The 14,051-nt window shown below is 55.1% G+C and overlaps 2 protein-coding genes across 2 annotated transcripts; both read right to left on the reverse strand.

Moving 5' to 3' along the window:
- Positions 1-202: 202 nt before the first annotated feature.
- Elob (elongin B) lies at positions 203-4,291 on the reverse strand. Its single transcript, XM_034636496.2, has 4 exons — positions 4,216-4,291; positions 3,975-4,109; positions 3,181-3,286; positions 203-371 (listed from the first exon to the last, which is right to left on the reverse strand). Exons 1-4 carry the CDS (start codon positions 4,216-4,218, stop codon positions 259-261), a joined length of 357 nt encoding a protein of 118 aa, XP_034492387.1. The 5' UTR covers positions 4,219-4,291; the 3' UTR covers positions 203-258.
- A 5,073-nt stretch (positions 4,292-9,364) lies between these two features.
- Positions 9,365-11,227, reverse strand: Prss33 (serine protease 33). The gene is given in 5 exon segments (XM_027940395.2): positions 9,365-9,523; positions 9,723-9,892; positions 10,141-10,412; positions 10,543-10,708; positions 11,161-11,227. Coding segments are annotated over 5 exon segments (834 nt in total).
- Positions 11,228-14,051: the final 2,824 nt, after the last annotated feature.

Consider the following 14,051-nt stretch of genomic DNA (forward strand, 5'->3'; position numbering starts at 1 on the left):
TTTTGCCCCTCCTGTGTTGGGCTGACCTAGGGCTCAGGAATTCTGACCTCTTCTCCCCAAAGCTGGGAGTAATTTGGCTCTCAGGGCAGCCTAGGATAGGCTGGTCAAGAACCCAAAGAAGTGGGGGAACAAGACCCATCCCAGGGAGGGCAATGCCTGGAATAGGGAGGGAGAGGGTGGAGAAAGAGGCAGCAACCAGGCAGACACCCAAATCTCTTTTATTGGGGGGAATGGGCCTCAGGGATGGGCCTGGGGCCCTCACTGCACAGCTTGTTCATTGGCGCTGCCTCCAGAGTCCTGAGGCTTCATCACGTCCGGAAGCTCGGGTGGGCTAGAGAAGGGCTCGATGCGCAAGGCCTCAAAGGCATCATCTGTAGGGGAGGAAACAGAGCTGGAAAGGTGCTCAACTCATACCCCAGCTGGGCCTTGTTCCACCCAATAACCTGAAGCCCTGGGGCACCTAAAGTCATTGTCCTGCAGCTTTGACCTGCCCACTGCCAGCTGCTTCACTTAGTGGCACTGGAATGACTCCTGACCCCATTGGCCCAAGCCACCCATCCCTCTTTGCTGGCCATTCTAGGCCTTTTCCCAATCTACATTTGTCAGTAACTTCCTGCAGGCACCCCACAATTCTGTCTCCACAGCCAGCATCACCTGCCACCACACCAGATTCTCCTTGCTCTCTGCCTTTTCCATCAACCAACCAGTGGTGGGAAACCAAGTACAGTCTTGACCCACTTAGAACTTTCCAATGGTTTCCCATCTGGTTTCACCAACACTGTGTCTGTCTCCAATGCTCAGCCTCACTCCCATACCAAGCCCTTTCCTGCCTCAGGATTTTGTACTTGCCAGTCCCAACACCTATCACATGGGACATGCTATGGGCAGAGTTCGGCTCAGATGTCACCTCAGAAAAAATTGTCAGATTTGATAGGTTGCTTTTCCCACTTGAACAGTGGCTCCAGTTCTACTGTTATCCCAGCATGGAACACATGTATTCCACTTCATACTTTTCCTCCTGTGCTTTCCTCTACCTAGGGGGCTGTTCTCTTGACTTAGTTCTTAATTGATTAGGCTCTCCAGAGGAAGTCCCCCAATACACACCCCAAGGAAAGCTGCCATGTCTCAAGAGCTGTCGTAACTGGGCAGGTGAAGGGTTACCACTTCTATCAGCCAGGAGAGGCCAGGGATGCTGCCATACATTCGCAATACATAGGATGGCCCCACACAGAATCATCCACCCCAAGTGCTGATACTGCTGAGGTAACAAACCCAAACCACAAACCTGCAGGGACAATTCTTGCCTTTACCCACATATTCCGTGACTCATCTGGCCAGTGCAGTCTCACACCTGACACTGTCATCTCCCTAATTGAGCAGTTTGAGGTTGGCAGACAGATCTGTCTCATCCTTTAGCAAGGACACTGAATGGCAGAGTGTGTGGCACCCAATCAAGGCCCAAGAACCTAGTACTGATTGGTCAGATGCACAAAGAGTTGTCTTTCTGCAAGTAGTCTGTGAGAAAACAAAAAGTAACCAGCCCACACTGTGCCCGTCACAACAGACACTACTTGCCTCAAGGTAATGTGCAATGCCATGGTGGGCAAAAACAAGTCATGTCTCTTCGCCCTCATTTATGCTATCAGTGTCTTCCAAGCCACTTCAAGCCTTTTGTTCAAACAAACAAAAAAAAGCTACCACATACCTATAATCCCAGCTACTCAAGAAGCTAAGGCAGGATGATCCCAAGTTCAAGTTCAGCCTAGGCAATTTAGTGAGACCCTGTCTCAAAATAAACCAATAAAAAGAGGTAGGGGTATAGTTCAGTGGTATAGTGCTTCCCTAGCATATAAGGTCCTGGGTTCAATTCCAGTATAGCAAAAACAAAAAGTAGAAAAAGGATCACTTCAGGGAGAATGCAGCTCTATTGCCTCTGCTCAGAAAGCCCACCAGATGTGACTCAGTCATCACTTACCCCCTCAGAAAGACACTCCTGTATGATGTCTGCAGCATTCACAGCAGACCAGACTCAGGCTGCCGTGCTGGGTGGGGCAGGGGAAGAAGTACTGACTGAGGACACATCTGCTGAAGCTGAAGCCTAACCCCATTATCCTTATGGGACCTAAAGAGTACAGCTAGGACCATACTCTTCTTTTTCAACCTGTGCTGTTTTCTTACAAAACAGAAAATGATTCCTTTATCCATGTTCCCTCTACCCACACATCCCCTGGATCCACATCTGCGAAAATATGGCTCTATGATCTGTTTAAAATTCCAGGAGACCAAGAGTAAAAACTAAAAATTCTGCCCTCCCCTTTTCTTAGATGGAGGGAAATGTGAAACTCTCCCCACCCCTCATGGTACAACATCCTGGGAGATTTGGGGTAAGATTAACAAGAATATAGGATCTGGATCTGAAGCCTGGTGTTGGCATCCCAGCAAACAACCCCATTTCCCCAAGCTCAATTTACTCATCCTTAAAAAACACAATCCACATGGTGCTTGCTTGCCCATAATCCCAGCAACCCATGAGCCTGAGGAAGGACGATTGTGAGTTTGAGGCTAGCCTTGTCAACTTAGTGAGGCTGTAGACAAATTACTAAGACACTGTCTCCAAAAAAAAAAAAAAAAAAAGTGCTGGGAATGTAGCTCGCCCCTGGGTTCAATCCCCAGCACCAAAACAACCACCATTCAAACTAACGCAAATTCAAGTCTTGACTAGAGATACTGGGGGAATCAGGTGATAAGCAGCACAAATCAAGCTTGGTATGGTATCTGACTCTAGCAAGGCACTAGAAGCCTGCCTCTTACCCATGGGACTGTTAGCAAGATTTAGTCATCCCTATTTGCAAATGGGGATGATGGCAGTGCTGGCATCTCCCGGCTGAGAGGATTAGATGGGACAATGGAAGTAACTTTCAGAGTGCAGAGCCAAGTGCTCAATAAATCCTCTGCAAATCTGAGAGGGTATTGGGACGAGGGATCTTCAAACCATTTGTGAAACGGGCTTTATTTCTACAAGTGTCTCTTGTCTGTTTTACAGTGGAGAAACACTGTCAGTTGGTTCCTACCCTTTGTGGACTGGAAAGCAAAGGCTTATAAAATCAACTTCAGCTCCTCGAAGACCCTTTTCTGTGGCCATTACCAGCCTGCCCAGCTGCCACCCAGTCCAGTCCTTACCTGCCCTGAAGGCCAGCCCCACTGTGGCTGGGGCCTGTGGCCGTGCTGTCTGGCTAGTGAAGCCACATTCTCCCAGAGTTTTGCCATCATCGAGGAGCTGGTCATCCTGAGGAGAGAAGAAGGGTCTGGGGAGAGGTCCAGAAGGGGCAAGACCCACAGATCTCTGGCCAGCAACTACACTGGGAGTCAGAGGAAGAGATAGTATCAAGCGTGGCCATAACTACCACAGAGCACGTTGGATACAGCTTCCAGAGCCGCGTCCCCAAGATGTCCAAATAAGAACTTTGCAGAGGAGGGCTCTGGAATCTGGTTCTCCCAAACCCTGCGTGCGAATCGCCCTCGGAGTCACTGAGCCAGCGGACGGAAGCCGAGGCAGATCACTGACAGCTCTGACCCCTGAACAAGGGGCTCAACTTTCTGACATCCAGTGCCCTCAACTATAACTCGGGGCCCCCGGCTTTCCGGGCTCACAGGCGGCCGGGGCTCGACGAGCGGGAGAGGGAAGAGGGCGGGGAGTCCTGCATGCGGCGCTCGCGGGGTCCCTGAGCCGGAGCGCCCGCGGCGGAGGGGAGCGGAGGCCTCGGAGGCGCCGACCCTGCCCGTTTCCGGCTCGCCCCGCGTCGGCGCGGAGGAGCACCGCGCTGCCCGCGACCTGCACCGGGCGCCGGGCGAAGACCCCACCCGGCCGTCGGCGGTCGGGCGCATAGGGCCGCCGTCCGCGCTCCCCAGCCCGGCCCGCCCGGCGGCAGGGAGACGCCGCGGGACCCCGCGCGCGCAACCGCCGCCCGCCGCACCTTGTAGAGCCGCTGCTCGTCGGGCGGTCGCTTGAGGATGCCCTCGACGATGCGCTTCAGCTCGAACACGGTGCTCGACTCCTTGGCGTCCGTGAAAATGGTGGTCTTGTGGCGCCGAATCATGAGGAACACGTCCTGCGGGCGGCGGGCCGGCGTCAGCGCCCCGCCGCCGACCCCGCGAGCCCGCCGCCCCCGCCGCCCCCGGCCCGGCCCGGCCGCCCCTCCCCCCGCGCCCGCTCACCATCGCGGCGGCTGCCTCTCGCTCGACGCGCCGGCGCGGCCGCGCTCCGCCCCTTCCCGGCAGCCCGCGCGCGGCCCGGTGTGCCCCGCGCGGCCCCGCCCCTCCCCGCCCCGCGCGGCCCCGCCCCCGCCGCCATTTTAAGTGAGCCGGAAGAGGCTCTGCGCGGGCCGCCATCTCGCTGCCGGGAGGGAGGCGCCGCCGCTTTCGGCGATTTTCGCGTGTCTCTATTAGGTGCGAAGTAGCAGTGCACAGCGGAGGGATTCGCTGTTACACATTCGCAGGTGCACACGACACGGCGTGTCCCTGCCTCTCCCAGGACCCCTCTCTGACCCTTTCCGTTGCTCTCCCTCATTTCCGTGGGAACCCTCCCCTACCTCGTCCGCGCGAGAGGGGACACTGCGACCCCCGACCTTCGGAGGCTGCTTATTCTGCTCAGCCTCCTGTTCTCCAGTTCCTTGCATTTTCCCTCCGATGACCCGATGTCATTTTATGGCTGCACCAAGCCTGAGTGCACGATCGTTTCTCCCGTCCCTCCACTGAGGGACACCTTGGCTGCTCTACGGCCTCTTTTTTTTTGGGGGGGGGGGAGGTGGACACTGAGGATTGAACCCCAGGTGCATCACCTCAGAGCCGCATCCGTAGCCCTTGTTCACTTCATGCTCTGACAGCCCTTGCCGCTCGGCCACTATGACTTATTTTTAAAGGACAAGCTATTTTCTCTTCCTCTGTCCCCTCCCTAGTCTCAGGGGAAACAGGGTTGCCTTTCTTTCCCGTTTTAGGCGGATTTATCTGTCCTTGAGCACACACCCACCCTGGGCACCGAGTAACCCAGACTCGGGAGATCTCTGGGATGACTGACCCTCAAATTGACAAGTGGTGCTAGTTGCCATGTGCCTGGGAGTTGCCTCTGTAGAAGCCCCTGTTCCTGCCCGTGGGCAGTCACAGCCTCCGGGACAGGAGTCCCTGTGTTTCTCCTTTGTAGCAAAGCAAGAAATATTTTCTTTTTCCTCGGAACCGTGTCTTTCTTACTAGTTTGGCCTTGAGGGCCAGGATTGAGCTTTCGGTAACCCATTCAGCATTTTTGGTTTTTTTACTTTTATTTTGTTGGTTCTGGGGCTTGATCCCAGGGGAGCTGCACCACACAGCTGCATCCACCCTTTTCATCTGTATCTTGAGCTGGCCTTGCTAGGCTGCCCTTGGCCTTCACCTCGCATCCCCTGGCCAGGCCCCAGTGGCCCCGTGGTGTCCAGGGTAGGAGGGTTGTCCCTTCTGGTTGGCTTCCTGGACAGCTCCCAGCTCCAGCTCCAGCCCTGGTGGCAGCACTTCCTCCCTGTCTGGGCTCCTCCAGCAGCTTGATTTCCTCTGCTGGTGGAGCCTCCAACAACCCTTGGAGGCTACTCTGGAACCCAGCCAGCCCCCAGGAGGGGACAGCTGCTACTTGGGCAGCCAGTGAAGCTGGGCAAGTGTGAGAGATGAGGCCACCAGCCCAGAGACTCACTGGCAGTGGTCCTGGACACCATGCAGCCCTGCAGTTGTTGGAGCTCTGGTCTCAGTGTCCTGGAGGGGCCATGTGACAGTGTCAACTCTGAGAGCAAGTCGTAGGGGTAGGCACAGTGCTTGAGGTGGGATCGAGCACGCACCTCTTCAAACCCCTCCCGGTTTTTGTTTTTGTTTGGTTTTAGATAAGGCCCTTGAGAAAAGACCACCAGGGACCTGTGTAATCCAACCCAGATCACACTCTTCCAGGTCATTGAGATTTGCTCATAATCTCATTGGAAAGCTAAATTCTCTACCCCAGAGGCAGTCCCACCCACCATTTTCAAGCAGTCACTGTACCGGGAAGTTGGATCTTGAACTGGGTGCGGGCAAGAACATTCCTTCTACATGTGATAGTCTCTCAGGTATTAATATGCATGAGTCTCCCCAGTAAAATTCCCAGTTCCCTTTGTTCAGAGAGTCTCTGCTTAGGGAAATATCCCCAGCACTCTCTTTGCTGCGATTAATAAATCTTCACTCCTTTATCGCCTAGTTGTTTGCATTCACCAAGGGACGGACTCACTTCAGCTACAGAGGTGCTGCTGCCTTGGGGGCTCTGGCTCTGATCCTGGCTTTGCTGCTGACCCTGCAGCTTTTGGCAGTCAACCTCCTCAGGCTCTGTTCTCTGCTCTTTAAGACCAAAGGAAAATCATGTGAAGGCCTCTGTAGCTCCTTCCTTAGCCACAACTAGGTATTCTTACTTTTGACCAGCAGCTTCTGGCTCTTTGGGAGCCTTCTAAAGTCCCTTCCCCTGCTGTGATTTCCCTCACTGGGCCTCAGCACAGTCCCCATCCAGTCCAGGCTACAGCTGATGTGGTCTGAGGAGCCTCAGCTTCAGCAGGGCAGGACCACCCACCCCCATGCCATTTGTGCTGGTGTAACAGGGATTCACTTGATACTTTGAAACTTACATGTTTGTTGTTGTTGTTTTTTTTTTCCTTTTTCCTGATATTCTTTTCCCTAAACTCCCTGATCTTCTCCTCCCTGATCTCTCCTCCCTAATCTCATTTGCTCTGAATCACCTCTATAAAAGCCCCCCTGTTCCTGCTGATGGGCAGAATCACAGCCTCTAGGACAGGAGTCCTCTGTGTCTCCTTTGCTAGCAAAGAAATCCACCTTCCTTTTCCTTTTTCTCAAGACTTTGTCTTTGTTACTGGATTGGCGTTGAGGATGAGGACCAGGCTTTCAGTTACCCTGGCAGTTGGGTCTCATCGGGTCTCAGCTGTGCAAGGACTGAGAGGTGCTTCAACTTGCCAGCACCATGGGCGGCCACCTCAGGAATGGGCTGAGTGGAGGAGGCCCGGGGAGACCAGCTGTTAGGGCAGGATGGAGAGAGCAAAGGAAATACCAACTCACCTCTGCCGTTCCTGGATCAGAGGGCCTGGGTATGAATCCCAGTCTGCCCAGGCATGGTGGTAAACTAGTGAGGACCTGAGTAACTCAGTGAGACCCTGTCCCTAAAAAAAAAAAATAAAAAGGGACTGGGGATGTGGCTCAGTGAGACCCTGTCCCTATAAAAAATATAAAAAGGGACTGGGGATGTGGCTCAGTGGTTAAGTGCCCCTGGGTTCATTCAGTCCCTGGTACAAAAAAAAAAAAAAAAAAAAAAAAAATCACTGGCCAGCTGTGTGACTTTATTTATTTCATTTATGTGTGTATGGTGCTGGGATTGAACTCAGAGCCTTGTGCCTGCAAGGCAAGCCCTCTACCAACTGAGCTATATCCCCAGCCCCCAGTTTTGGGACTTTCTGTCTCAGTTTTCTCACCTGACAAATGGGAAAGTCCACCTAGCAGAGTCTGAGGTAACTGATGAGATTCAGTACCCCACTGTGTCCCTGCATGGTGTTGTTAGGGTACCACTGGGAGCAGTCATCTTTTCTAACTGGTCCCCCCACCCCCGGCCCTGTCCATCTCACTCCTCCCTCAGCCTTGGCTGCCTGGGTGTTCCTCAGATACACAGGCTCTCTGGATGGAGAGGCAGGCCCCAGGCCTTGGCTTGCTCAATGTCTCATGTGCTCCCTTTTGGAGAAGCATCCTGGGGACCATCTCTGGCTGGCCCTGTGCCAGGGAAGTGATGAGAGGAGAAAGGCATGAGGTGCACTCACAGATTGAAGCAGTGGGCAGCTGATATGACCCAACAGGGTCTCATTGCAAATGTGCCCCTGGACTTCTGCAGGCTGGCCATACCCTGTCCTGAGCACCCTAGTCCCTAGTGACCCCATCACAGGCAGCCCAATTTTACTGCAGAATGGACTGCAGTAAAATTGGGCATCTGCCTACTGCCCCACCAACCTGGCCTGACCCAGCAGTGACCATCAAGTAAGTCCACTGGTAGGGAGAGAGGCTCAGGCCTGTGTAGGCCTGCAGGGACTTTGATGCACCCCCCTCCCCTTTCTGCCCATCTCTCTGTTGATCAGCTCCAAAGAACAGGCTTTGATCTGGGTGCGGTGGTGCACACCTGTAATCCCAGCTGCTAGGGAGGCTGACGCAGGAGGATCACGAGTTCAGAGCCAGCCTCAGCAAAAGGAAGGCGCTAAGCAACTCAGTGAGACCCTGTCTCTAAATAAAATGCAAAATAGGGTTGGGGATGTGGCTCAGTGGTTGAGTGCCTCTGAGTTCAATTCTCAGTAAGCACCCCCCTCTAAAAACAAAGAATTTTCCAGATTTTGCTCTGTTTCTTATTCCCCTGCTACTCTAGAAACTGACCTCTGTCTGAGAGGAAGAGATCAGGCCCCAGGCTGGAAGGGGAGCAGAGGGAGGGCAAAGAGCCACACTGGAGAGAGGCTGTGTCCAGATTAGGGGTGTGAGGAGTGAGTGAGGGTCAGAAGCCTCAGGAGCAGTAGCAACTGTGGGCAGCCCTACCGAGGAACTCTCCAAGCCAGGCACACAGGCTTCTGAGCCTCTTGAAGTGCAGGGGACCAGCCCATCTTCCCCTAGAACACCTCCAGGACAGTGGAGCAAAATCTTTGCTAGTTGTTATGTCTGTGTAACAAATTGCCACAAAGGTAGCAGCTTAACAGAACACCAATTTATTTAATCATGACTTTGTAGGTCAGAGTCCAGTGGCTCAGCTGGGTTCTCTGCTTAGGGTCTCGCTAGGCTGAGGGCAAGGGGTCATCAGGGTGGGGCTCACAGAACTGGCATTTGGAGGTCCCAGATTCTTGTGCCCTGCTGGGTGTCGACCAGAGGCCACTGTAGGATGTTCTCAGTTCCTGGCTCCTCCATCTTCAGAGCCAGCAACGGAGACACTCCTTGGTGTTGAATCTCTCTTATGCTTTGCATATGTCTATCTTCCTCAAGAAAACAAGGGGGACACAGGCCAGACAGGGGCAGCTGGTTTGCCTATATCTGCTGTCCTGCCCTCATCCCTGGCCAGAGCTGAGGGTAAAGATGAGACAGGAGGGGAAGGAGGAGAGTGAGCCCCCAGGACACACAGAAGGTCCCTGGATTGCTGGCTTGTGGAATCACATTCAGTGAGTGCCCTGGAGGAGAAGAGGCAGGGGAATGGAGAGTACATGGATGGCCCATTAGGATCTCTGAGAGGAGGATGTGTGCAGGTCCTGGATGGATCGAGGCTGAGGCTCCAGGTCAGCAGCACCAAAACCACCCAGCATTAGAGGCTGAGGTGAGCCTGAATCCAGGGGCTATACTTGGCCACGCTGGTATAGACACCAGGACGATTGGGCAGGGCACAGCCCTTGCCCCAGCTCACCACACCCACCAAGATCCAGTGCCCAGACTGCAAGCAGCTTAGAGGTCCCCCGGAGTCACCCTGCAACAAACAGAAAGGTACTGTAGGTCCCAGTCCTCCCAAGACTTCAGGGCAGCTGTCCCAGGTCGCTGGGGTGATACCTCTGGATTGGGGGCTGGAAAGCAGCCTGGGGGTGGGATCTGCTGGGTCCTGAGTTCTAGGGAGGTAGGGTGCTGGACACAGGGGCATGGACTCTAGAGGTTATAGGTGGGGGACACACCTGGCAGGCATCCTTGTGGCCCCTGAGGTAGCCAGCACAGAGGTTTCCCGGCAGCACTATGCGCTCCGCCTCAGGGATGCTGGTGCCCACATGGTACAGGCGGTCACAGGCGCGTGAGCTCAGCAGTGGCACCCTCACTCCTTGCAGGGGACGCCACTCTGGAAGTGGCACTGGGGAAAAGGGGAGACTTCTGAGAGCCAGAGGAGGGCAGAGTGTAGAGCAGGGCTCGTGGAAGAAGTGGAGCCCGAGATTCTGATTTGTCAGGCAGGGGACACCCTGGATCTGGCTCTGGGGAGAAGTTTCAGGTTCTTACAAGTGGCTCTGCGTCCTGAATTGGGACTGTGAGGGTCTGGGACGCCCAGTTAGATAAAGAAGGGGGTTCCCTCAATAACCTCATGCCAAGCCTTCCATGCCTCACCTCCTGGGCTGAGGGTGCCCCAACCGGTGACCCAGCAGGGTGAGCTGGGTGGTGGGTGACTACCAGGCATGGGCAGGCAGATGGGCTGGATGTGGGCACTCATTGGTACTGGGTGGCGTAGCTGCAGCAGTGCCAGGTCACCGCGGGTGGCATCCATAGAGTGGTCTGGAGGCAGCAGTACCCTCCACACTGGCACGGAGAGTGCCGGGGGTGACACAGGGCCCAGGCGCAGCATCCCCAGGCACACACGGTACTCAGATGGAAGTGCCTGTCTGCACGACAGGGAAGGGGATCACTGAAGCAGACCCCACCCAGAAGACCATCCCGTGGGGAACTGGCCCTGCCTACACCTTCAGACGTCCTCCTCCCCACCTGCATCCATCTGGGGCTCCGGGAGCTGACCTGGCCATGCAGTGTGCTGCAGTCAGCACCCACTGGGATGCGATGAGCGACCCCCCGCATACGTGCGTCCCCCGGTGCTGGATGCTCGCCTGCCAGGGCCACTCTCCCTCACGGGAATCCCGGCCCCCCACGATCCGGCTGGACGTGAGGGGTTGCCCACAGGCTGTGAGACAACAAGGGGACAGCCAGGGTTGGCAGAGGACTGGGGCCTGGAGACAAGTGTGCCTAGAAGAGACAAGGCCTAGGGCCTGGAGGGGCAGCTCTGAGGCTTCTTACCTGCGGACGCCAACGACCCAGTAGCTCCTGGAGGAGGAAGTGGAGAGAGAGCTGGATTATGGACTTGGTGTCAGGTAACTGGGGGGTGGTCAGAGATTAGGAGGGAGGCAGGGCATATGTGTGGCACTGAGCTTGTGCCAGGCTCCTATGTGATTGGTTACCTGATGTCACCTTCCTGAACACTGGGGTGGGGGTGGGACCCAGGCCCTTTACACAGGTAACCTGTTGGGACTTGGAGAGCCCAAGGTCAGGAACTGAGGACATGCGGGGTGGGGGGGCCAGAAGCAGGCCCAGAGGTGGTGACGTGGATGACCTGGAGCCAAGTTCTTTGTGGCTATCACCCCTACTCCTTGCTCCACTCACCGAATACCAGCAGGCGCAGGATCTGGAGCTGGGAAGCCCCCATCATCCTGTCTCCGGGACTGGACTGGGTAAGGCAGCTCTGCCCAGTGCTGGGCTCTGGCAGGGAGCAGAGAGGAACACCCCTAAACCCCACCTGCCCCTCCCTCGGTGGCCCTTCTGTTTGTGCTATCCCTTCCACCCAGGCTTAATACCCTTCCTTCAGCCCCGGTCCTGAAGTCCAGTATGAAGTCCAGCCCAGTATGAAGTCCCCCCAGCTTTCAGATCTGGGTCTCCTGGACCTCAACAGGAGTCCTAGAGCCTCATCACCAACACCGTCCTTCCCTCCCATTACCCAGGAGCTGCACTGTCCTGCCCCGGCATGCCCTGGACACTGCTCTCACCCTCACAGCCTGGTGCCCTCTCCACTGTCTGGGACTAGGGGAGGGCCTGGGGCTTAAAGGGCAGAGGGGCGGAGGCTAGGCCAGGGCCCAGGCAGGGATGTGGTTTCACTGACCAGCCTCAAACAAAGATTCTTTGAGCAGCACTTGGGAAGTGGCAGGGAGAGGATACCATGTGAGGAGACCTGGGGCTTGCGGTCAGGCTGGGAAGCTCCAGAGAGTCCTTGGCAGCTCATCTCTGAACCTGATCCTGCCTCCTGGTGGGGCATGGTCACTGGGGCTTCTGAGCTCTATTGTTCTGTCCAGTAATCCCAGCTTGGCTGGGCCAGCCAGCCCCACATGGGGCCCTGACTGCAGACTCTGGACCCCAGACCTTGGGCCTGGCTGGCTGACTCCATATGGAGACCCCAGCCAGGCCAACACCCCCTGGATCCTGAGCTCAGAGTGGGAATGCATAGCTGATCAGAGCCAGACGCAGGTGTGACCTTAGGAAACAGTCCACCCTCTGGCTTGGGGTGGCCAGAACATAGCAAGACTGTTGGTCTAGGGTGAGGCCAGGAGATAGGGAAGGGGTCCAGTGGAGGGCTGGATCCAGGACAATGCCCAGACCTGTGAGTCATCCCTTGGGTTCACCCACAGGCTGTGCAGCCCCTCTCCCTTTCTGTTGGCACTCCTGGCCCCTCAGCCTCTGCTCCTCTGTCTCTTGCTCAGGGGCCTCACTGCTGAAGCCATGTCTCCCTCACACCATGTCAAGGTTCTGATTTTGACATGGGTCTGGAGGTTTCATCTGTATTGTTCCTCTCCTCTCCATGAGGCCGGGTCTGGGTTTATGGCCCTGAACTAGTCAGCCCAAGCTGCTGACAGTTATCCTAGGTGTGGCAGCTTAAAAGAAATGTACTTCTCAAGGTTCTGAGGGTGTGGGGGTAGGGGGGATGTGGGGGTGGGGTACAAGGTCAAAGCCAACCAGGTCTGGTTCATTCTGAGACTGCTCCCCTTGGCCTGCTAGGAGGCCTCCATCTTGCTGGGTACTGACATGGCCTCTGGGTGCAGAGGGGAAGAGAGTGATTGTCTTCTCTTCTAAGGACACTGATCTTATTTTATCAGAGCTCCATTCTTATGACCTCACTTAATCTCAATTACTTCCATAAAGGCAAAAACAGTCACGCTGGGGATTATGGTCTGAGTATGGTTGTCCCCCCCACCAACCTCAAGTCTTGAAGCATTTTAATCTCCAAAGGTTCATGTTAATGGCATTAAGAGGAGGGGAACTGGATACTGGTATGTTTTTTGTGGTGAAGCCTTTGGGAAGTGATGAGATTAGAATAGGCTGTTCAAATAGAGCCCCCAGGATGGGATCCTGTGGCTTTGTAAGAAGGGGGAGGGAGACCATACAGGCGAATGAGTTCCCGCCCGCCCCACAGCTCAGGGCTCTGCCAGCAAGAAGGTCATCACCAGAACTGAGCCATGCCAGCGCTATGCCCTGGAGCCTGTGAGTTTTGAACTAAATAAACCTTTTTTCACTATAAAGTTAGTTTGCCTCAGGTACTTTTATAGTAGTGAAAGGAAGCTGACTGATATAGAGCTTCCACATAGGAATTTTGGAGGCTCAAACATTTAGTCAACAGTCTCCAGTGGGCAGAATAGCGCTCCATTCCGAGCAGGCACTGTGGATGTGGGAGCGGGTCAACAGGGCTGAGTGTGGCAGGAGGCTGGGCATGAGGGAACCCCCTGGGGACCTACCTAGCTTCTGGGTGTGGAGGTGGGGCAGGAAGTTTTAAGGCTAGTCTTGCCCATAGCCTGGACCCACACTCAAGACCACTCTGGTCTGGGAAAGCACTTGCCTGGCGTATATGAGACCTGGGTTTGATTCCCCAGAACTAAAACACCCATGCTCTGTGCGGCCATAGCTCTCTCCTCCAGTGTGACTGGATGAATGGGCAGAGCCTGGATCAGTGCTTGGTACAAGGCAAACATAATGCCCACAGGAATAAAAGCAGTAAGCTCCCGTCCTCTTCAGGCCTCCCCAGGATTGGCCACCTGTGGACAGCCTGGTGGAGATAGGGCCAGTTGTTCAGGGACAGAAGCAGCTGGAAAGCTGGAGGGCTGAATGGGAGTGGGGCCAGACCTTGGTAGGGGGGTAGGCTGTAGGGCTGGGCACCGTTCAGCAGGTTGCTAGGAACGGTGATTGGGGTGAAAGGCAGGGACGGAGGATGGAGGGGACCCAGAGAGCCCGGCCGGTGTGGGTTCTTCCTGAGAAACTGGCTCTTTTTAGGGGAGGAGTCTGCAGCAGGTTGATTAATGTGCATCTGAACTTTAGGAAGGAGGAAAGAGCCTCTAAACCCACCCCCTGTCTCAGTCCCATATTGAAAAACTGAGGCAGGGTCTCAGGCTAAGTCCACTTCCCGTTCAGCTTCTTTTTTATTGTGGGAAAACCCAACACACTCCTGGCCTGTACTTCCTTAGCTCACCACCCCAGTAAACTACCATTACGGG

This window comes from Marmota flaviventris, chromosome 19 (assembly GCF_047511675.1).
Source record: "Marmota flaviventris isolate mMarFla1 chromosome 19, mMarFla1.hap1, whole genome shotgun sequence".
NCBI classification, from domain to species: domain Eukaryota; kingdom Metazoa; phylum Chordata; class Mammalia; order Rodentia; family Sciuridae; genus Marmota; species Marmota flaviventris.